Source organism: Sinocyclocheilus anshuiensis, unplaced genomic scaffold (genome assembly GCF_001515605.1).
Source record: "Sinocyclocheilus anshuiensis isolate Anshui unplaced genomic scaffold, SAMN03320099.WGS_v1.1 scaffold1332, whole genome shotgun sequence".
Taxonomy (NCBI): Eukaryota; Metazoa; Chordata; class Actinopteri; order Cypriniformes; family Cyprinidae; genus Sinocyclocheilus; species Sinocyclocheilus anshuiensis.
The window spans coordinates 73,199-96,521 of record NW_015546082.1 but is presented as its reverse complement, the minus strand read 5'-3'; the positions used below and the strand labels follow the sequence as shown (position 1 = coordinate 96,521).

General features: G+C 35.5%; 2 protein-coding genes across 2 annotated transcripts in view; one reads left to right on the top strand and one right to left on the bottom strand.

Moving 5' to 3' along the window:
* Positions 1-5,610, top strand: part of slc47a1 (solute carrier family 47 member 1) — a 14,431-nt gene extending 8,821 nt beyond the window's left edge. Inside the window, exons 10-17 of the mRNA XM_016501409.1 lie at positions 9-76; positions 696-804; positions 914-989; positions 1,197-1,266; positions 1,585-1,717; positions 2,660-2,754; positions 2,848-3,024; positions 4,996-5,610. Of these exons, the coding sequence (XP_016356895.1) occupies positions 9-76; positions 696-804; positions 914-989; positions 1,197-1,266; positions 1,585-1,717; positions 2,660-2,754; positions 2,848-3,024; positions 4,996-5,301 (1,034 nt within the window). The 3' untranslated portion in view covers positions 5,302-5,610. The remainder of the gene's footprint in view (positions 1-8; positions 77-695; positions 805-913; positions 990-1,196; positions 1,267-1,584; positions 1,718-2,659; positions 2,755-2,847; positions 3,025-4,995) is intronic.
* Positions 5,611-6,697: 1,087 nt separating this feature from the next.
* On the bottom strand, positions 6,698-17,887 carry LOC107699951 (multidrug and toxin extrusion protein 1-like). Its single transcript, XM_016501410.1, has 17 exons — positions 17,705-17,887; positions 17,131-17,232; positions 16,967-17,035; positions 16,732-16,880; positions 12,480-12,522; positions 12,237-12,281; positions 12,017-12,114; positions 11,749-11,846; positions 10,402-10,515; positions 10,263-10,330; positions 9,429-9,537; positions 8,303-8,378; positions 8,108-8,177; positions 7,475-7,607; positions 7,286-7,380; positions 7,129-7,207; positions 6,698-7,032 (listed from the first exon to the last, which is right to left on the bottom strand). Exons 1-17 carry the CDS (start codon positions 17,885-17,887, stop codon positions 6,785-6,787), a joined length of 1,779 nt encoding a protein of 592 aa, XP_016356896.1. The 3' UTR covers positions 6,698-6,784.
* Between the last annotated feature and the right edge of the window lie 5,436 nt (positions 17,888-23,323).

The following is a 23,323-nucleotide window of genomic DNA, read 5'->3' as shown; positions in this document are numbered from 1 at the left end:
ATTGGCAGGAATGCTGGGGGAGGTGGATCTTGCTGCTCAACATGTGTTGCTGGAGGTGGGGGCCATTACTTACATGGTAAGACAGTGTTATTTAACGTTACACTCACAATAAGAGACTTATTAAATTGGGTTAATCTGCCATTGCTAGCAGGGTTTGTCATTGCTGCCAAATGGCAAATATATTGAAACAAAAAGTATTAAACATCATTCTGAAAGTGATTCCAGTAATATAATATTCCTGTCATTAGTATTAGTTGTGGTGTGGACTTACCTATTCTCATAGAATTAGAAAAAAAAACTTCATCATTATTATTTTTTATAGTTATCATCCTTGATGTGAAAGAACTTTAATTATCAATACTGAAGAAAAGGGGGAGGTGATTTGAGATCTTTTTAAGGACTCAATGTCTAAGCTTCTGCCAGCTGAGGCAGACGTCTCTGTAACAAAGCTTTTCCTGCTAGTTTGACATTGATAAACCTTTTGTTATTGTTAGGGTTCAAAGATTCACTTCAGTTGTTTGTAATGCTTCAAAACAATTACCACACCTTTATCGCTACCTACTGGTCTAATGTGGTAACCTTCAAAAATAGTCAGCAACAGATGTTTTACAAACAAATTATCCTGTTAAATTCTATTTGTTAAATTAAATTAGTGTGAATATTTGCTTGTTTTAATAACACGTTGTTATGTTTAGTTTCCACTAGGTGTGCACGCGGCCGCTTGTGTGCGTGTGGGAAATGCGCTGGGAGCTGGAGACACTAACAGGGCCCTGATCACTAGTAAAGTGACTCTTATGATCTCAGGTCAGTAGAATATAGAAATACACAGTGCTAACAATAGTTTAGTAATTAATATATAACTTACAATAAGTATACAGAAGGATAGATCATTTAAACCTTTACTGCATTGCAGGAGTTTTGGCTGTTTTACAGGGAATCGTGATTGGTTCCTCAAAGTCAGTAGTGGGATACATCTTCACTTCTGATGAGTATGTTTGTTTCTCTCATAACATACACGCATTATTGGATTATGAAGAAACTAGGATTATTATAGATGAAGTAATATCATGATCATTTCCTTCGTAAAATATATATAAGAATCAGGAGAACAAATAAATCACTGCTAATTATAGCAATGAGAGTGAAGCTTTTCTTTTGTTGTTTTGCAGTTCTCACTTCTTGATTTAATCTAACAGGAGCATAGTGAAAATTGTCTCGGAAATCCTCACCCTGTACATTTTCCTGCAGTTTTTTGATGCTCTCGTGGTAAGTTTGAATTGTTTTATAATTTGTATGCATTCAAAGGAAGGCACCACAAATTAATCAACCTTTAAAGATACAGATATTCTTTATGATTGAGCTGAAGGTCATATACTGTAACTAGCATTATGTTATCTTCTGTCTTTCATCATTAGAGTATCTATGAGTGATAATGTCACAAGATGTTATCAGTTAAAATGCATTTACTAGGGATTTCTTGTGATGTCATGAAACCTGGTTTTGTGAAATTATGTAATTCACTGATTACTCTGAAGTCTCTATAGTGCATATCTCTACAACAGACCAGTTTGTCTTGTGTTTTAGTGCGTGTGTTCAGGGATTCTTCTGGGTGCTGGGAAGCAGAAGATAGCAGCACTGTCCAACTTGATCTGTTACTACTGCATTGGGTTACCAGTAGGAATATCACTGATGTTTCTGGCCGAGCTCAGGATACTTGGTACCATCTCTTCATTCCTATTTTCCTAACTTATCAGAAATTCAGTTGTTTCAAAGGAGCCAAAATAAGTGAAAAAAAGAAAGAAAAAAAGAATGTCAAGCCAACCCAGATCTTTAATTCCATTCAGATATGTGGCATTCCAGTTTTGCCCTGCAATTTAGTTATAAATCTTTTCATTCTCCAAACTGAACCAAAGTTAATACTTTTATTCAGTAAGGATGCATTACATTTTACACAAAAAAAGTAACAGTAAAGACTATATAATTTTTCAAAAGATGTCTCTCCATTCATCAAATAATTTTAAAAATAATAAATAGTAACTAAATGAATAAATAAATATTATATTAAACAGCACGACTGTTTTCAACATTGATATTAATAATAAATCATTTTCAGCATCAAATCATGATTTCTGAAGGATTATGTGACACAGAAAACTGGAATAATGACTGATGAAATTTCAGCTTTGCCATCAAATAAATAAATTAAATTTTAAAATACATTAGAATAGAAAAAAATATTTTAAACTGTAATAATATTTCACAGTATTACTGTTTTAATGTTGCCTTGGTGAACAAAAGAGACATCTTTCAAAAACATTAAAATATCTTACCAACCCCAAACTTCTAAACACCAATCCACACTTTACAAAACACTAATCTAACAAATTCAGTAAACCAAATTTTATACTACTACTACTACTACTACTACTACTAGTCATCAAAACTATAAAACAGGCAATATGTATGTTTTTGTATAAAACAAATTTCAATACATAACCTGAACACATCAAGACTTGTTATTGTTAGTGATTCAGGTCTCTGGTCATATAGCATCTTTTCTCCTCCAAACCAGCCATGTAATAAAATTCAGATAGTGTTTGCTTCCCATGACCTGTTCTAAACTTGAAACTCGTCCCATTTTGATTTCCCACTCATTCAGGTCTATGGCTTGGCCTCTTGATTTGTGTCATAATTCAGACCTGTTTCTTCACCACTCTCATCTTTAAGCTCAACTGGAAGAAAGTAACAGAGCAGGTAAGACATAACAAATCAAACCTGTGTGGTCAGGTCAAGCTACCATTATGTAAGGGTGTCGAAAGTGATAATGTTGTCTAATGTCTTCCTTAGGCTCAGAAACGTGCAGGCAAACATGCAAAGGTAGTGTGTGTTCAAAAGGCACCATCGATAGGACAGTCAATCCTTGATATGCTCGTTTCTGAAGGGCAGGACAACGATGAGCAAACACCTGATACTGGAGCTTCAGCAAGTATCCCTGAACCTTGGGATGACATAACTGGAAACAAAGTAAGTGCTACAGTAATCCCAGCATCCAGGGTTTCCCAAGCTGGGGTTTTGGAGAAACTGCAGAGGGTTCATGATTTGATGAAATGATAATAATTAATTATATAAATTATATTACAAAATGTATCAATTAAAAGCCTGAGATTTGATTAAATGATGCTATGTTTCAAAGCAAAGCAACACTGTGTTCACATCTCATAAATGTGGGAACATAACATTCAATTTATTTATACATTCACATAATTTACAACATTTTTGTGGGTTTACAGCATTTCAGCAGTGTTCTACCAAAATAAAAGCTTGAGGATTTTGAATTTTTAAAGTTTGAGGGTTTGGATGTTTGAAAGTGAAGAATTTAAGTCATAAATATTAGTATTGTAACTTGTAAAGCAACATTATTATAATGAACAAATATTAATTTATATTTTCCAGTACAATTGGAATTTACAGCAGGAATGTATTGCTGTCTTCATTTCTGTAATTAGAGTTGAAACTTTTTATCTATTTACTTGCATGTCGAGCAACAAATAGCAAACATCAGAGAACCATAAACATGCAAATGTGTTGTTAAAGAGGTCATATGATGCGATTTCAAGTTTTCCTTTCAAACACATACCAGCTTCATCACTGTGTCTGTCACGCGACTCTGCTCCCCTTTCGGGCTCTGTCTTTACATTTATTTTGAAAGCTGAAGCTCGCGATTATGGTAAGGGGCGTTACATTTCCGACGAGTGCTTGCGGTGTTCGGCCAATCACAATGCACTGGGTCAGCTGGCCAATCAGAGCAGACTGCGCTTGTAGGAAGGAGGGACTTTGTAGAAAACGAAGCGTTTGAGAGAGGCGGGGCATAGAGGACCTACAATAATGTACAGTATTTTAAAAATAAAGTGTTTTTTGAACATTAAAGCATGTCAACATATTCTGTTACACCAAATACACAAAATAATGATCTTTAAAAAAACATCATATGACCCCTTTAAATTACTAATATATATTAAAAAAAATAGTTCACCCAAAAGTGAAAATTTGCTGAAAATGTCCTCACCCTCAGGCTATCCAAGAGGTAGACGAGTGTGTTTCTTCATTAAAATAGATTTGGAGAAATTTAGCATTACATCACTTGCTCACCAATAGATCCTCTGCAGTGAATGGGTGCCGTCAGAATGAGAGTCCAAACAGCTGATTAATCACAAAAATTCACAACACGACTCCATTAGTCTTTAAGTTAAGGTCTTGTGAGGTGAAAAACTGTGTTTGTAATAAACAAATCCATCAAGACAGTTTTAACTTCAAATTGCTGCATCTAGCTTAAATGTGAGTCCTCTATCCATAAAACTGCTTTCTGCAGTAAAAAGCTTATGAAAAGTCTTGTCTGAATCAGAAGACAAATATCCACAGATCAAGCACAATTTACAAGTGAAAAGAGTCCAAAACAGTTCTAAACAAATATTTTAGTGGATTTTGATGTGAGAGGACAACAAGGGATGGACTTTTTTTTACTCAAGGAAGCGTTATTTTTACATTTTTGCCATAAGCAATGGTTTAAAGTTAAAACACCTTCATGATGGATTTGTTTCTTACAAACTTGCAGCAGTCATGTGGATTACTTGTGGATTATTGTGAGGTTTTTACCAGCTGATTGAATTTTGATAGCACCCATTCACTGCAGAAGATCCATTGGTGAACATGTGATGTAATGCTACATTTTTCCAAATCTGTTCAGATGAAAACTGATCTACACTTTGGGGTGAGTAGATTTTCAGCAATTTTAAATTTTTGGGTGAACTGTTTCTTTTATTTAAATTCTCAGGGGGTACTTCAAGTAAATATTTTATGTCTAAGGGGTTCGGCTGATGAAAAAGTTTGGGAACCCCTGCCAATCACCAAGACAATCACGTGTGTCCTGAAATTGAAACTATTCTCAAGTCCCGGTGATGATAGCGTCAATAATTACATTAATCTTTGCTTCTTTAGTCCCAGCTAACAAGTAATAGACCTGAAGTGGCCGGCTATGTCCAAGTGAGCACCCAAGAGCAGAGTAAACTAGTGATGGCGAGTGAATATGGAGAAACCCAACCTAAAGCCTTGCTCTCTACGAACCAGCTTGTGCTCAGACGAGGACTTGCGCTGTTGACCACTGTCCTGATCCTGATAGCTGGAGTCGCTGTGCACGTAGCTTGTCCTCTTCCGGAGCCTTTAAGTCCTCATCAAAGCAATCTAACAATGGATTCAAGAAATTTTTCCACTTCTAACATCTTCCTCAACACCACGTTGAGCTAACTCTAACTTGATCCATCTTAACAAGGTCCCATTTCAATAAATTTGGGACCTCGAGTGGGTCAATCAGCCAATACCACCAAAATTTGTCAGTGTTATTTAAGAGAAAAAAATGCATCTCTGCCAGCTTTTCCATCCTATCACTAATAACATTTGAAGGCTTACAAAAGAGCATTTCTCTCGACGTACATTATACAGTACTATGGACTTCTACAAATTTGGGACACACTCCAAACCCAGCTGTGTAGGCCAAAATACAGCTGAGTGAGACTACTGAAAAGAATAGTACTTATGTACAGTATATGTTATTTCACTTCTTAGCAAACCAAATTTAAATTTTAGGTATTTTTATACATCTGGTTATATGAAGCCATTTATAAGGTTGTAGTTTTCCTGGTAAATGTATTTTTCATAACAAAGTAAAGCATAATATTATATACTAGTATTAATTAATACTACTAGTGTAGTATTATTTGTTAGGATGTATTTTCTATGCCAGTGTCAAAGATGAAGTTCTGTTCAGGAAATCTGGACAGACAATAAAGTTAAACTAAACTAAACTAAAACTACTGAAATCATTATTTGTTTTAATTAAAAATGTTAATAAGACAGAGTGCAAAAAATATATAAATGCATGCTTGTCACGTCATATCCAAACATGGAGAAAAATAGCTCCAGTGGTTGAATAATATATATATATATATATATATATATATATATATACTGTATATAGGTCCGGAAGTACTCAGACACTGACTGAGTTTTTGTTGCCTTTATACACTGCTACAAAGGATTTGAAATACAACAGTCAAAATGTGATTGAAGTGCAGACTTTTAGCTTTATTTTAAGAGGTTCCAAAAAAATATGACATTTACCATTTAGGAGTTACAGCCATTTTAAGCAAAGTACCTCCATTTTCAGGGGCTCAATAGTATTGTGTTCTTCCTTTGTTATCTTGAAACAGTGTGGCAATGTTTTATTGAGCACATTATATAATCTGTTACCTCAACAACGTCCTCAAATATAATCTGTTACCTCAACAACATCCTCAAAACATCCTCAAAATGTTGCAGATAAAATGTTCTAGCTTTGTTAATACGTCACATTACAAGAAAGTTTTATAAAAAATATTCCATCACCTCTGGCCTCAATGATGTTCTTATAACGTTCTCCTAAAGTGGCTGAGAGAATGTTCTAACACATTTCTTAAAGAAAGTCACAAACATATAACCAAGAACCAAAATTAACTCTTGGTAAGTGCAAAATGTGTGCAAAAATTTACTTTGGTGAGTAAATAAAACTAGTTGGTGGATATTTGCCTGGTAATTTGTTTTAGTAAGCATAACATAAAGCACTATAATTACTGTAGTTTATAGGAAGCTAGAAATCGTTTTATTGTCGTAACTCAAGGACTCCATGTAGCACCACACTATAATAAAATAATATGAATATTTTGGCAGAAGGATGAAGTAACATTAATTTTGCTCATCTAAGAATTCTAATGAGCACCTCATTTAACACAATCCCTCCAGCTAATATAAGCAGCATGAAGAAGACAGCAAGGCCTCGACGAACAACCAGTTGTTTTGTTGTCAAGACTGCACCAACTGTGACCTTTGTGCCAGTAACTGTTATTCCTTCTCCTCCTTCTCCTTCTCCTTCACCGAGCCCTTCAAGGTCTGTGTTTGCATCTGTCTGGCCTTCTTCATTGTGCTGGGACTCCTGTGGTACTTCTGTAGAATAATCAGGCAACATAAGGGAAAGTCCATGATGAAATAAACATTTTGTGTTCATCATTAAAGTCATCATATACCGTAGACAGAAAGTACCTTCTGTGCAGCCCTTATTTTCCATAGCATAAGATTCATCTTTGGTCTGAGGGGCTTGTACACCTGCTCTGATCAAGGCCTGAAAATAAGAAAATAAAAATAAAAATTAGCATATCAAAATAAACTATATAGATGTGGGTAAAGAAAATTGACCCACCTCGTGAGTGGCTTTTTCCCAGTCCAGTTTGCAAATGAGGGTGACAAAGAACAAAGTTTGTGAGAAGGCACACACAAAAAATCCAGTCCACAAACCTAGCAAGAGAGAACAAGAGGAAAGTCATGGAGGCGTTCAGTGTGGCACCTGAGATTAATCCTTCAAATAGTTCAACACTTTCAAGTCATTTACCAATTATGCCCAAGCTGAGAGCAAACATCAGAGACACTCCAATTGGAAATCCCACAAAATAATATCCTATAATGTTACAAAGAGCACCAAGCAGCTGCTTTCCAGCACCTCTGACAATTCCACCTGTAATGCCCTACAGAAAAACAAACCTAAGTATTATCAACAGGATGTTATCAGACATTCTCAATATCTTAAGTGAATATCTTAAAAAAATAAAAATAGAAAGAAACTGAAATTGAAATATCACACATTTTATGCTCTAAGCTTTATTTAATTTTTTCTGTTATTAAAACTCACTAAGTTTTGTTTAGATTATTTAAAAAAAAACATATTTTGGGAAAGATTTAAGAAGAAAATAATACACTAAACTTAGTTTAGGATGCATTCTACATATATTATGCATTTTTTGTTACTCAAAGTAAAAGTATACTATTTTACAGATGATTATGTATTTATTCATTTATTAATTTTTTTTTTTGTAATGTACAGGAAAGCCACTTAAGAAAGGACAGAAGAGTTATTGAAAATGGGATTTGATTTTGATTTTAAAAATCTAATTCTCTTGCTCAAGAATAAACAAACAGACAGATTACAATTTGGTCAAAACAAAGAAAAAATAAATCACAAGCCTACCGCAATGGCATCAAATATATGAAAGAAGCTGTACATGACCATGACCTCTGATACTCTGAGCACTATTTCCCTTTGAGAGAGAGAGAGAGAGAGAGAGAGAGAGAGAGAGAGAGAGAGAGAGAGGATACCGTACATGTAAAATTGTATTATGTTAAAATCTTAACAGAACGCTAGATTATTTCTTATTCTACTTACTCTTCTGTGGTAAAGATGTATCCGATAATATCACTGGTACTTCCAATAAAGGTTGCGACTATACAAGAAGCAAGTACTAGAAAACAACACCAGAGAAACCAGAAGAGTTTAGCTCCAACCTTAACTAAACACACCTGAACCAGCTAATCAAAGTCTTCAGGGTCACTAGAAACTTCCAGGCAGGTGTTTTGGAGCTGTTTGGAGCTACATTCTGCAGGACAGTGGCCCTCCAGGACCAAAGTTTGGCTCATGTGCACTAGTTTCTGGAAATGTGAGGAATGGTCAATTTCCACTTGAGCACGGTTTGGTGTGATTACGGTCAGACTTCTCAGCACGGTAACTAAAGCCACTTTTCCACCATGGTTTCAAACCATTCCAAGCACAGTAAAGAAAGTTTCTAATTGCTTGGAAGGATTACAAACCATTACTGGAATTCTCGGCCTTAACAGTGGTCAACCAGGCTTGTGGATCTCTAGTGAATTGAGGACATGATTGTCTACAACCCAGTGAATATAACATACATGACTCATATAAAACTATGCCAATAAACGTAGGCAAATAGCTAAGAGAATATTTACCTTTCTATCCACATTTTTCCAAGCCTTCTTCATTTAAAACAATGTTCTATTATAAATCAGTTGTTTTAAATTATGGCAGACACCTCTGGTTAGGGAATGTTCCACTCAAAAAAAAAAAAAAAAGATAATTTCAAGTCATAAAGTTGCGCTACAAATAATCCTAATCCGTCGGATTGATGATCCTCCTGATTATATTTTTATTCATGGTATGTTAAAAGCGATTTGTTAAAGCTTTTAATTTTAAATTCCCTTTTAATGTTTAATGGTTGAAGGGTGAGTCGAATAATGTTACCTCATTGCACTCAGTTTCTGAAAATGCTTATTCATAGAGCGAATATTTCACTGATTGTTTACAGTTTAACAAAGTTACTCCCATAATGGGATTGAAGGAAAAAGGTGGATATGCTGCTTCTCCATACAGCTTTCTCCATTGTTTACATACAGTATCATGCTGTGGACAACTGGTCACCAAGGTAACATACATTCTAATCCTGTTTTGAAAAAGTAATCATGCTGCATAAACGTTTTTAGTTTAGTTGTTCACATACGTCCACAGACTAAAGACACTTTGGCAGACAATTTGGCTTGTTCTGGGTTTCCAGCTCCAAGTGCATTTCCCACCCTCACAGTGGCTGCTATTACAAATCCCATTGGAAACTGAAAAGTGAGAATAATAAATATATAAATGACAAAACAAACAAACAAAAAACCTACTTCTAAGTGATTCAAATATCATTTTTCACAGATGTTCAGAAACAGAACTTGTTGCTGAAATTGTTTTTCTTTTGATATGTTCGACTTCCCTTTATTTCAACATCAATTATTTTTATAAAATTTTTACTTAAAAGAAAGACTGACTAATTTTATATGCACTTTGGACTAAATTTATTCTCAATTATATGATAGATTAAGGCGGTGACAGCAACTGTTACAGATGTTTGACCTCACACAACCCCCTTTCTTACAATAAAAAATTTCCCATAAGCAATTGATGTTTTATGCTTTTCACTTCTGGGGATTTTGATACAACATTTAAACGTCTTGTGAATTGTCCAGTGTGCAAAAATTCAATACACAAAATACGATTTATTGCTGTCACCAACTGATGTGCCTGTTTTACCACCCAGGCAGAAGATAACATAATACTATTGCTAATGGAACACAATACTCTAAACATCTAAAAAGAGTGAATGTGAAATAACAAAACTGTACACGTCTTAGTTTCAGAGTTCTGTCATGGGTTCCAGTTTCAGTTATTGTTTATATAAATGTAAGACTAATATCTTGACACATTGACCAGTAAACAACTGGTGCTGAGAACACCCTGAAGCCAGTATAGGTGTACATTTTTCTAAAAACAAAGAAACATTTGAAAAACATACCATAAACGCAATAGTAGCCAGCTGATACACAACAGACTGGGCTCCCAGCTCAGCCTCACTGATGATTCCTACAATGAACAACTAATGTAGTCATGACAAACTAAATTTAATTGCATAAAAACACAGATAGTTTGCAAACCTGCCAGGAATCCACCAATCTCATATGCCCACCACTGCACACAAAGCATGAGCATGCTGGGAAGAGCCAAGCTATTGAATGGACCCCATTCTTGCAGACAATCACAAGACCAGCCTAATGTGACACAGAAAGAGATGTAACAGATGTAGACCAACAGAAGTGTCTGTAACACTTTAGTTTAGGGACCAATTCTCACTATTAATTAGTTGCTTATTAGCATGCATATTAGCTGTTTATTAGTACTTATAAAGCACATATTAAAGGGGTCAAATGATGTGATTTCAAGCTTTCCTTTCTCTTTGAAGTGTTACAAGCTAAAGACTAAAGTCTCAAACCCAAAGAGATATTCTTTATAAAAGTTAAGAGTCATCCACGCCCTCCTAAAACGCCTCATTCAAACACCCCCACATGTCTACGTCACTGTGTGGGAATATTTGCATAACACGCCCAAATGTTCACGCAAAGAAATGGATGGAAGGCGTAACTTTATTGTTGCTGCCACGTACCGCCGCCGCCATGTTGTGTAGTATGGTAAGGGGCGTAACATTTCCGTCACACGCTTGAGGTATTCGGCCAATCACAATGCACTGGATAGCTGGCCAATCAGAGCACACCTTGCTTTTTAGACTGATGAGCTTTGTAAAAATCTACGTGTTTCAGAAAGGCGAGGCATAGAGGAGAAACAGTAATGTACAGTATGTGGAAAATAATGTGTTTTCTGAACCTTAAACCGCATAAACACATTTCATTACACCAAATACACAAAATAATGTTATTTTTAGCAACATTATATGACCCCTTTAATGTCTTATTCTGAATGACCATATTTTAGATCCGTTAATCCTACCCCATACCGAAACATAACAACTGTCTGTTGAGGCAAAAGTCATAGTTAATAGTTAGTTAATAGAGAAGATTGGTCCCCAAACTAAAGTGTGACTGAACTGTCTATAGATGGCACTATAATTGATAGTTCCATTAGTTTACTATATTGACAAGTGTTGAGCTGGTGATCGGGAAAGACAATATTTATCAAGGATATCTGAAGCTATCAGCATGCTTATCAGCAAATGCAATATGCTTTTATCACATATATCACAGCAAATATCACATGACTCATCAGAAACATTTCAATGAACTTTCCTCCACACCATCTTAACGAGTCACATAGTAAACTGTTTTCTGGTTAAATATTGAAAAAGAAAACAACATACTTTGCACCAGGACATGTTACATATTCTTCTTTTACTGCAAGTCATACACTAAGATGGATGGATGGATGGATGGATGAATGGATAGATATATAGATAGATAGATAGATAGATAGATAGATAGATAGATACTCACCGTCCCATGTGTTTTTATGCAGGCCCTTCCATCGAATATAAAAAAAGAGAAACACAGCCAAGGAATACTGGGCAATGGTGTTTGCAGCAGCAGATCCTCTGATAGTTAATAAGAAAGTCCAGTTAATCATTTTGACTTTGTAAATAACCGAATCTAACTGAAGTTTAAATAAATAAAAGAAGTTTGCACTTTTCTCTAATCCCTCACACTGAATAAAGGCAACATACCAAGTCCCTAAATAAGATATAATCAAAATCAAAATGCTTACGCCACACCAAGATCAAGCAGATGAAGAAAGATGTAGTTTATTAAAGCATTGAGGACATTTCCTGCTGCTCCTGTGATGACCTGAGGCCAAATAATACCCTAAACAAACAGAGAAAAGCAGACTCATGAACTAGGCTACATGAACAAACAAGGTCAAGCAAAAGAAGAAGAAAGAACGCAAAAGAAGAAGAAAAAAAGATCTTCAGCAACAGAGCCCTGACCTGATTTTGAAGATACCTTCCCTGCAGCTGATAGACAAATGCAGCCTGAGGATGGTAACAAAGACAGCGAAAAGCATAATTGGATGGAAAAATAAACTTTCTTATGCTTATTTCACACTTCCACATTGTTACTTACATTGTAGAATAGTTTTTTTCCACTTACATTGTGGAATAGTTCTTTACAGTTTTATTTTGCAGGCTCATATATTTAAACAGATTAATTTAAAGTAATGTGTCACTTACAGGCAGAGCAGGCATGAATATTTTTACATAGAGTTGTGATAGACTGTTGAGAGAGGAAAGTAATAACACACTGTTAAAGAAACTTCATTGACAGGACTGTAGGTCCATGCGGATGTCACATGACCAAATGTGACCCTGGACCACAAAACCAGTCTTAAGGAGTATATTTTTAGCAATAGCCAAAAAACCATGGTATGAGTCAAAATTATCGATTTTTCTTTTATGCCAAAACTCATTAGGATACTACAGTTTTTTCAATTGCTAACATCCCTTTGTCCAATCTATAAGCAGCCACATTTGGGCGGTTTTCTACTCAAATGAGAGAATTCATCAAATGGTAAATTTATATTTGTTTTTGAAAGCATTGAGTGTGGCATTTTGCTGTTTCCATGCTTTGAAACAGTAATAGTGGGACTGTTAAACATTACGCTCTAACAATTTAGTTTTTGTGACGCATAACACCGTACTGAAAGATACGCATGACAATCGCAGCTTCTGTCGAATCGCGATCTCGATTCCATTTCGATTTATCGTGCAGCCCTACGCGCTGCCATCAAGTTTTTCTTATGACAATTACGTTTATGCAAGCATTGTGAAAGTGAGTTAAATGTACGTTAAACTGTAAATCCGTCAGTCTTTCAATTTCCGTCAGTGCCCACTGGCAGAGCATGCAGGTACTTTAGCTTGAAACCAGTCTTTATCAATTCATATGGCATGCTATTTTGGGTTAAATAATGTCCTAAATATTTATAGATATACAAAGTTAAGTTTTAATGGAGAAATATGTCTGAATCTATCTGTATTTTATTTTCACATTATAAATAATAAATTAATAGTAAGATTAATTCTTAACACGTGTTAATTTATTCTAATGTAGTACACTGTTCATTTTAAGATGCCTTATTACTCATGTTACTCATTAAAATTATACAAATGTATTTAATTATCAGATTAAATAAATACTTACATTGTTTCAGGCCTCCATGTGAATATTGCACAATGTTTCATTTAATTGACCCTAGAATGAAGTATGTAAAAAAAAAAAAAAGAAGTAGTTTACGATTTGACACCGGTATTATAGACAGTTCTCAGCATACTCAAAATTAGGGGTAATCACAATTATTTTACCATATTTACAGTCCTAATGTAAATTTAAATTACTGAAATAAGTGTTTTTTTTATCCTTTTTCAATAGAATTGGCCCCGACTTCTGCAGTGTCAAATGAAGGCAGCTCCTCTCATAAGATTGCAAACTGGGAGTCTGATGTCACTGAGTGTGAGTGATGGAAGCCCTTCAAGAAAGGAGCAGAATGCTGAAGATGACGCCAGAATTGCGAGTGTGTCATTTATATGTTATTCTATGTGCAATACAAATTTTAAACGCACAAATGAATATGAAAAATTAAAGTTGAACTGGGCAGGCACACAATATCAGCTTATGTTCACACCTGGAATTTTCTAATTATTAATTTAAGATATCAAACTGCAAAAAGATAAATGGTTAGTTGACCCAAAAATGAAAAATTTTCATTATTTCTCACTCTCTGTCATTCCAAGACTTGCATTCATTTTCAAAACACAAATTAAGATATTTTAAATGAGAAAATGTCCTTCCATCGACAATCTACACAACTACCACTTTGATACTTCAAGAAGTTCATAAAGAGATCATAAAACTAATCCAAATGAATCGAGTGGTTTTGTCCAAATTTTCTGAAGAGACTCGATCGCTTTACAATGAACAGATTGAATTTTATTTTTCAAATTTAAACATTGATCAGAGAACATAAACAGAAAAACCAAAAATTTGGACTAAACCACGTATGGATTAGTTCTCTTTATGGATTAGATCTCTTAATTAAGTTTATGAAGTATCAAAGTGGTAGTTGCGTGGACTGTCCTTCAAGGGACAGAAATCTTATATTCTAATATCTTCAATTGTGTTTAAAAGATAACAAAAGTCTTGGCTGAGTAAACTGATGACATTTTCACTTTTGAACTAACCCTGTAATAAAAGAATGTGGCCATATGCATGCTAATGCCAGGTGTGAACAGAGCCACTGTGTGACTACACAATCAACTTAGCAGAATGGTTCCTGAGAGAGATATTGTTGTCATTAATTGTTTTTTTATTTTTTTTATTTTCAAGAAGCCAAGTTCCTGGCTTCTCCCAAGACATTCAAGGACCCAATTGATCTCGGAATCAGCTGTAAAGGAGGATGAAACCAATGTCGAAGGTTAGACTATATTTCAGAATAAGATTATCTATATTAATACTTTATCTATATTCTGTGTTCATGCATTTTTTTGCTGAAGTTGTCATATCTGTTATTTAGAATGGGACAGCGATATTGCATCAGTTTGTCTCCTACTTCATTTGATTCCACCATCACCACAAGGCTGCAAGAGACCTGGAAACATGTCCTCCTATCAAGCTGGAAAACATCTTCAAAAAGGTACATTTGGACGTTTCTGTCACTACCTATTGTCTGCCTCAAAATATTGCCAGATGGGTTGTGTATTAAAGACTAATGTAAATAAAATCAGTTGGAGAGCTGACCTTGAGTGTTATTTTTGTCTTTGATCTGCAGGCACTAACAAGAAGAACAGCTTGATTGCATAGAAGAGACCACAGCCATAGCTGCTCGCTGATGGGACAACGAGGAACATCATTCATGGATGCTACACAACTGTCAAATCTACCTGTCATATTTGTTCATGTCTAGGTAAATTTGATGATTTTGTGTTTTATTAACTATTTTATGTTTCTGTGCAACACTTAATGAATGTGACTGACTAATTAACCTCTACACATCTGATATATGTTTTAAAGTTGCCACTTTGCCCATTTGTTAAATAAACGTTCAAATTTATACATCTGTCTGAAGACTCTTGATTTTATGTCTAATCTTGTACATTAACACCATACAATAGCATTTTTTTGTTTGCACTGAAAAGAGTACTTTATTAATAACACTTAAAGGATTAAAACAACACCAGGGGTGTTAAATACCCCATAGTGTAAAATTTAAACAATAGCAAGTGTAACACTTTACACTTGGAGTTTCGACACTTTAAGTGTTAAATTGACACTGTGTTTTTTACTGTGCAGCCCATTCTCTCTTTGTACTGTGGCCTTCTGGTCTGCGCTATACAGACCATCATTTTCTGTTTTTCTTATATTACTGTTATAATTCCTGTGTATGTCTGCAGCAATTCTGTCACTTTTCTTTTACATTCCATAAAGTACTGATGACTCCTTCACTATGCTGTGCACATACAATCTAAAATTAATCCACACATTTACACACAAAAAAAAGAGTTCAGCTCACTGAATTATTATTATTTATTTATTTATTTTTTTTTTTAAATGGATCTCATATTGTATGTTCTATACAGGTCGAACTGAGACATGACAAGTAATGCAGTTTTTGTAATGTCATTAATTGTTATCATTTTGACAGTCTATGCACTATGATCGACTATATGTTCATTTTTGATTTGTAATATGCATTGCTAAGAACTTCATTTGGACAACTTTAAAGGCAATTTTCTCAGTATTTAGATTTTTTTGCACCCTCAGATTCCAGATTTTCAAATAGTTGTATCTCGGCCAAATATTGTCCTATCCTAACAAACCATAAATCAATGGAAAGCTTATTTATTCAGCTTTCAGATTATGTATATATCCCGATTTCAAAAAATTGACCCTTATGACTGGTTTTGTGGTCCACGGTCACAAATTATATTAATTAACTGTTTATTTTTGAAAACTGCTGAATAGCCACAATGAAAGCAACTGTGAGAAAGTTGAAAACTATAGTGCTAACCTGTTGCATTAAATAGTTGCACAGCAATGATTTACTATTCACACCACAAATATTATGACTATTGTTTTATGAGCAGATTCAAGTAAGTTTTGCTAAAGTACTACGTTTTTTTTATGTTTTGAAGGACGTCTCTTATGCTTATGAAATGAAATATATCTTATGAAGTATTATTGGAATTTAAAATAACTGTTTTCTATTTATATATTTAAAAATGTAATACTTTCCTGTGATGGCAAAGCTGAATTTTCAAAATTAAGAATGCTAAAAATGTTCAAAATTAATAAATACAAAATTGAAGGTCATCCATCCATTTTTCAAAACATCACATAAACATATATACATATAAATGTCAGTTTCGATAAAGGGTAAATGTAAGGAACTTTGGTCTGAAGTGTATCTAGCGAGTGTTGAATTTATCAGACCTGGCCACACTGGGGCTCTGTCGGACAGCCAGCAGGATGGGCTCGGTGTTGATGAGCAGCGCCCAGCAGGGGAAACAAGCCAACAGGAGGATGAGAATCCCTCTCTGCAGTATCACACCCACCCGCTTCAGATTATTACTGCCAAACGTCTGGAGGACACAATTCAATTCAAATGACACACAAATGACATATTCACTCATATTCATAATCATAGATAGTGCATTCACTATCAGACCTGAGAGATGAGTGTATCGCAAGCAGACGCCAGTCCAAAACCAACAGAGATGCCTGACACATTAATAACCTGTGAGCAAAAAGGACATTTTTTTTTTCCCCTAAAAGGACTTTTAATTAATGCCACTATAATTAAGTTTTTTTTTTTTTTTTTTTTTAACTCACAGCAATAGCCAGTGCCACAGCGGCCAGTTCAGTTTTCCCCAAGTGTCCACAGAACACAGTGCTGATGAAGCTGATCAGAAAGATCATCAGCTGAGAAATAAACTGCATGAAAAGAGGAAACATTTCCAGTATTCAGTAACAGACACTTCCACTTTTTGAGAAATAAACTTATGGTATTCCAGAATACTGATCATGTTATGTCATGTTCTTCAAATAAAATAGACTACTAAAAAATGTGCCTATATCATTACAATTAAATATTTATTATAAATATAACTGAATATAGTTTTTAATTTGTGACTTTGGTTGTATTTAAGGTACAAATTATCAAATTAACATTCAGAATTTCATATCATACCACAATTTATGCTATTTAGTTTATTTTAGTGTCAATGTTTGATTTAAATAGTTACATTCAAAATTAGAAACCTCATACTTTACAAAACAAATATTTGGAAATAATGTCATTGTCAGTCAACAGTGAAAGAAAACTCATCTCAATATTTGGTTAGTTGATTGGATGTAATCAAAGTTTAACACCATAAAGCCTTAATAAATCTATAATCATACTTACCACTGGTCCAGCCAGTTTCACCTGCACTACAATTTCTTCTTTGTAATTCATCGTTAACAAACTTCGGAGTTTCTTTCGACACCCTCCACAAACAACCTGTGAACTTGACGTTGACTGATCATCATCACTTTTCTCCTGTTTTGAATCCTCATTCATCTGAGTTACTGTGTTAATACTGTCCATTTCTGTTATTTCTAAAGTGTTTAATTCCCACAAAGCTTACATTTAGTTACAATACAGGACAACATCTGCATGAAAGATATTGTGCTTAAGGTCCACTGCAGGGATACATCTGGGTGGATCTCAAAAAACTGTTTGGTAGCAAGTTTAGCCCTTCCTGCTGAACTCCACAAGATTATTACATAAACAAAAGTCCCAGTGTGCTCAGATCAAGTTTTATTGAAAGTAGACCTAGCCCTCTAATATCTTGACACATTAACGGGCAAACTGCCATTTGTGTTATTGAACTAGCGTAGTTGTTCAGTGAACATTGTGCTATTCTTTTTCTTTCTCATTTTCAAATCATTTAAAGTGTCACACAATAAAATACTATTTAGTCAGATATTAAAAACAGTTTCATATTACTGCTGAGCCAGTTTCTGGGACTAAGCTGACAAGTAAAACCAAATAAAATAAGTAAACAATTAAGTAAATGGATACATACTGTAGATTAAAGTCTAATTCATTATGTAAGTGTCACGCTGCTGCTACTGTGTCAGAGCGAGGAGACGGAGGGAATCCAGAAATAATTAACTTTATTTTAACACCAAGGAACACACACGTAGCACAGGAATCGACGAACATTCAACAAGTAGACCCGACAAAACCAAACTGAACAGACTGGGGCTTATAAACACAGGGGAATGAGGATAATTAACTAAACACAGCTGGTAACAAATGAAGAACTAATCGGGGAACATAATGGGAACAGGAAAAGGAAGAACCAAATATGGGCATAAGGAACACATGGGGAGCAAAACACACACAAAACACGGAACAGAGTCTGACATTACTCCCCCCTCCCGGAAGGCGCATCCCACGCCGTAACAATTCCACCAGGGAGGGGGGGTGGGTGCCCTGGAGGCTGGTGCAGGACTGGGACACAGGGAATACCTCCAGGGCGGATCAGGCAGTCCAGGATGCCATGGCGGAGCAGGCAGCTCAGAGAGCCATGGCTGGATCAGGCAGACTAGGAAGCCATGGCGGAGCAGGCAGACTAGGAAGCCATGGCGGAGCAGGCGGACTAGGAAGCCATGGCTGAGCAGGGAACTCAGAAGGCCATGGCTGGATGGCCTCCGTATTAGATATATTTTTGAGATGGAAAAATGCAGTTTTACAAATACTAGAAACGTGTCTTTCAATGGAAAGATTGCTATCAAATAGCACACCTAGGTTCCTAACTGATGACGAAGAACTGACAGAGCAGCCATCAAGTGTTAGACAGTGTTCTAGGTTATTACATGCAGAGTTTTTAGGTCCTATAATTAACACCTCTGGTTTTTTCAGAATTTAGGAGTAAGAAATTACCCGTCATTCAGTTTTTTATGTCGACTATGCATTCTGTTAGTTTTTCAAATTGGTAGGATCATGCTCTTTGTATGCATTTTCAAATAGTCTAAAACAACATGAGGTATAATTATACATCCTAACATATTTGGTCTGAAAAAAATTTTTTGACACAAGAATTAATTATCAATTATTATGCTCATCTAAGAAATGAATGTGCTCATTTAATCCCCCAGGCTACTATAAGCATTAGTAGGAAAGCTGCAAGTGTTCAACAGACATCCATCTCTTCGGTGGTCAAGAAGACCTCTCCATCTGTGACCAAACAATGCATATGCCCATAATTATTGGACATTTTCAACATATTACACTTGCATGAATGACTATAGTTCTCATTTTATACCTTCACTAGTCAGTTACAGCACCAAACGGCACACACTTTGTGTGTGATTCTTCAGTAATCAGTTTATAAGAAGATTCAGTTGAGAAGATTTATTTCATTGCATTAAAGTGTTTTAATCAAGACAATTACACAAGGATCATAGAGTTTCATTTCAGTGCTGGTCAACACCATGCAATCTAACTACACACAGGCTAAAAGTGCTGTCACATTAACTATTGTTCTGCAATTTTTCACGGGCAAAATCTAGTCATGTCAACAGGTATCCATGCAAATGGAAATTTTGTGTAAAAGCAAAATATTTCCCCATGCAGACTTCTCTGTGGGTTCAAGTTGGTTGCGCTAATTCAATAATTTTCAACCTGGTCTAATTTTTGGTAACACTTTATTTTAAGGTGTCCTTGTTACACATATTACATGTACTTACTATTGTAATAACAATTAATTATGCATAATTAAATGCAAGTAACCCTAAGCCAAACCCTAATCCTAACCCTAACCATATAGTAAGTACATGTAGTTAATTAATATTACTCAGTTCTTAAATGTACACTGTAAAAAAAGTCCGTAAAAATATAGTATAATATACTAAAAATACAGTACAATATACCGTAATAATTTGAAGGAATTTTCTGTATTTGGTTTTTACAGGTGTTTTTCCGTATTTTTTTAAATTACACTTTGCATTGTGGGAACAAGAAGCTCGGTCGATTATCGGCGCGAAAATAGTGCTTCAGCAGGCGCCATTATTCACGGAGATAGTCTCGGTCAAATTTCATTTTAAAGTCGGATTTCGGGTTTGGGGAACCGTTCTTACACTTCCGTGGTAAATTATTTTTTGCTAAATGTAACAAACTGTAACGTTAACTTAGTTGCTGTCAGGCTTGTTTGGCAAATGAATGTCGGAGCCGTCGTATTCAACATTTTCAGCATACCGTCACATCTTACTCGACGTGGAGGTACGTGTTACAGTGTGCTTACTTTTAATTGTTTATTAACTTTTAATTGTTGTTGATGCTGTGTATTTGTTAATGTATTTGTTACTTTGCATATTTGTTACGTGTCGTAAAGCATCCGGCATATTAACGTTACTGAGGTGATGTTAAGCAGCTGTGATAAAGTTAAATCTGAAGTGCGGTATAACTGTTTAGAGCGCTTTATGCCTTCAACAGAAGCTGGCAGAGGAATTGTCAAGAAAAGAAGACACCATTTATGACTTTTTTTTTATTTAAAGGGGTCATAGGATGCTACATGCACTTTTACAAGTTGTTTGAACTGACATGTGTGTTGGCAGTGTGTGTACACAACCACCCTATAATGATAAAAATCCACCCAGTGTTTTTTTTTAAATCTGGTTAAATGTTTTCCCCTTTCTCAAATCGAGCCGATCTCAGATGCCTGTCTGTGTGACGTCACACAGACAGGCCCCTCCCACGATAGTTTGATTGACAGTAGCGTTTCAGCACAGACTGGACTGTGTCTTACCTTATGCTGATTTCACACTGCACGATTTTCAAAGACGTCGCATCACTGTTGGTTTCACACTGAACGACTATCTGGGGTAGCATTCAGTTGTTGCTGTGTTCACACTGCACGATGGAATGACGACAGGAGGTTACACACTGCATGACTTTACAATAGGGAGAATCACCGATAACTCTGTCTGGTGCAGGGTTGCCAGGTTTTCGCTACAAAACCCGCCCAATTACTACTCAAAACTAGCCTGAAAATAGCCCAATTGCTTTCGAAGGGGTACCCCGGTAAAAATTGCGTTTGGGGGTAAAATACACTTTTTTTTGGCGGGGTTCTCCTGGTACAATTCACATTCCAGGGCCTAAATATCACGTTATTGGGGTCGCTTCAACCTGCTGACATGAAAAACAACTGGCCGCAATCGCGGATTTGGCAACACTGGTCCGCAAACTACGTTTCATATAACTCCTCCCCGAACTTCCCGCTGCCTTGTATGGTGCTCTCTCATTAGCTGTAGGTCATCGCTGATGTGTTTTTCAGTCAGAACTCATTTCACACAGCAGGATTGTGATTCTCTCAGATCGCGTCTTTGATAATTCACACTGCATGATTGCAGTGGTGGAAAGAGTACTGAAAAAATATACTCAAGTAAAAGTACCATTACCTTCCAAAAAATGTAATGCGAGTAGAGTACAAGTACTTTTAATACAATTTGTAAGGAAAAATGCATTAAATAGCGAAGTATTTCTGGGGAAACTTTTTCAAAGGAAAACACACAGGCATGTCTCTTTGCTGAGCCGGCGGCGGTCTCGGTGAATCAGCAGCATCCACAACTGAACGGAACAAAAAGTATTGAACTTGAAAATTGTGTATGCGGGAGTGCACTTGCTAATTGAAGGGCGGATTGTATAAAATGGATAAAAAAAAAAAAACTTTTATTAACGAGCTGCAGTTTTATTACATCACGCGCTGGCACAGATGCAGTATATTAAAAGAGATTAAGACAGGACTAGTTCTGACATCACGGAATTCTTCAAGGATAACACTATCACCTTTTCTGCCAAACGAGGTAGGTTTAGACTTTTTATTGTCTTGTTTATGTCACACACACACACACACACACACACACAAACACTCGGGAAGTTAATTCGGTAACGTTACTGTCTGTGAATGCACACGTCATGATGCACGCGCAGAGAATGCTGCTTCAGAGCGCTCGCCAGTTGTGCATCGAGTTCTCTCGCACTTAGACGGACAAAAGTATGTCAAAATGACCATTTTTGGCGAGTGACAGTCTTAAATAAGTTAAAGAGTTTTAACTGATGTAAAGAGTTGGGATGTGTCAGATGTGAGTCATGTTTTAAAGGGACAGCAGTTCATGACATTCATGGTGTTTCTTTTTTCTTTTCTAATGACAATTAACAGTTTTTATCTATGAAAGCATATGGGTAGCAAAATTCAATTTGAAATGTAATATGCAAAATGGCAGTGCAATATGTAAAATAGCAATGTATTTCTGTATTTAAATTTACATTTCCCCATACATATGTGCAATATTTAGTGTAAAATGAAAATGAAAATTCAACTATATAATTTACATTTGCCATTTCCTACACTAGTTTTAATATGCAAAATAAAAACATATTTTAAAGCTTTATAAGTTGCAAAATTAAAATGAAAATGTTTTACACAAATTGATTAGATATATTTGACATGTCCAAGCAAAAACTAGCAAAATTATAATTTAATTGCTGTTTTTCCTAAATGCATTTAGACTTAGGGGTAGGACACTTGGGATTGCATTTTCATCATAATACCGCGTGATAATTGTAGCAAAATGCAGTGAAAATTTCAGAATGCATTCTGAGCCAAAGGGGCAGCAAAATGGTGATTTCAATTAAAGTCTTTTACTTTTCTTAAATGCATTGACACTTACATATAAGACGTTTCAATTGCATTTTCATGTAATACCCCACGATGAATATAAAGTCAATGTGGATTTGAAATGCATTTGAAATGCATTTCCCCGACCTGTCAATCGTTAGGCTACATCAAGGCGGGGCTCGGCAACAGGATGCACAATAAGTCAATATTCACCGTCAACCAAACACTTTCCACATTGACTTAAACTATATTCATCGCGGGGTATTAAATTAAAATGCTATTAAAACATCTTATATGTAAGTGTCAATGCATTTAAGAAAAATAAAAGACATTTAAATCACCATTTTGCTGCACAT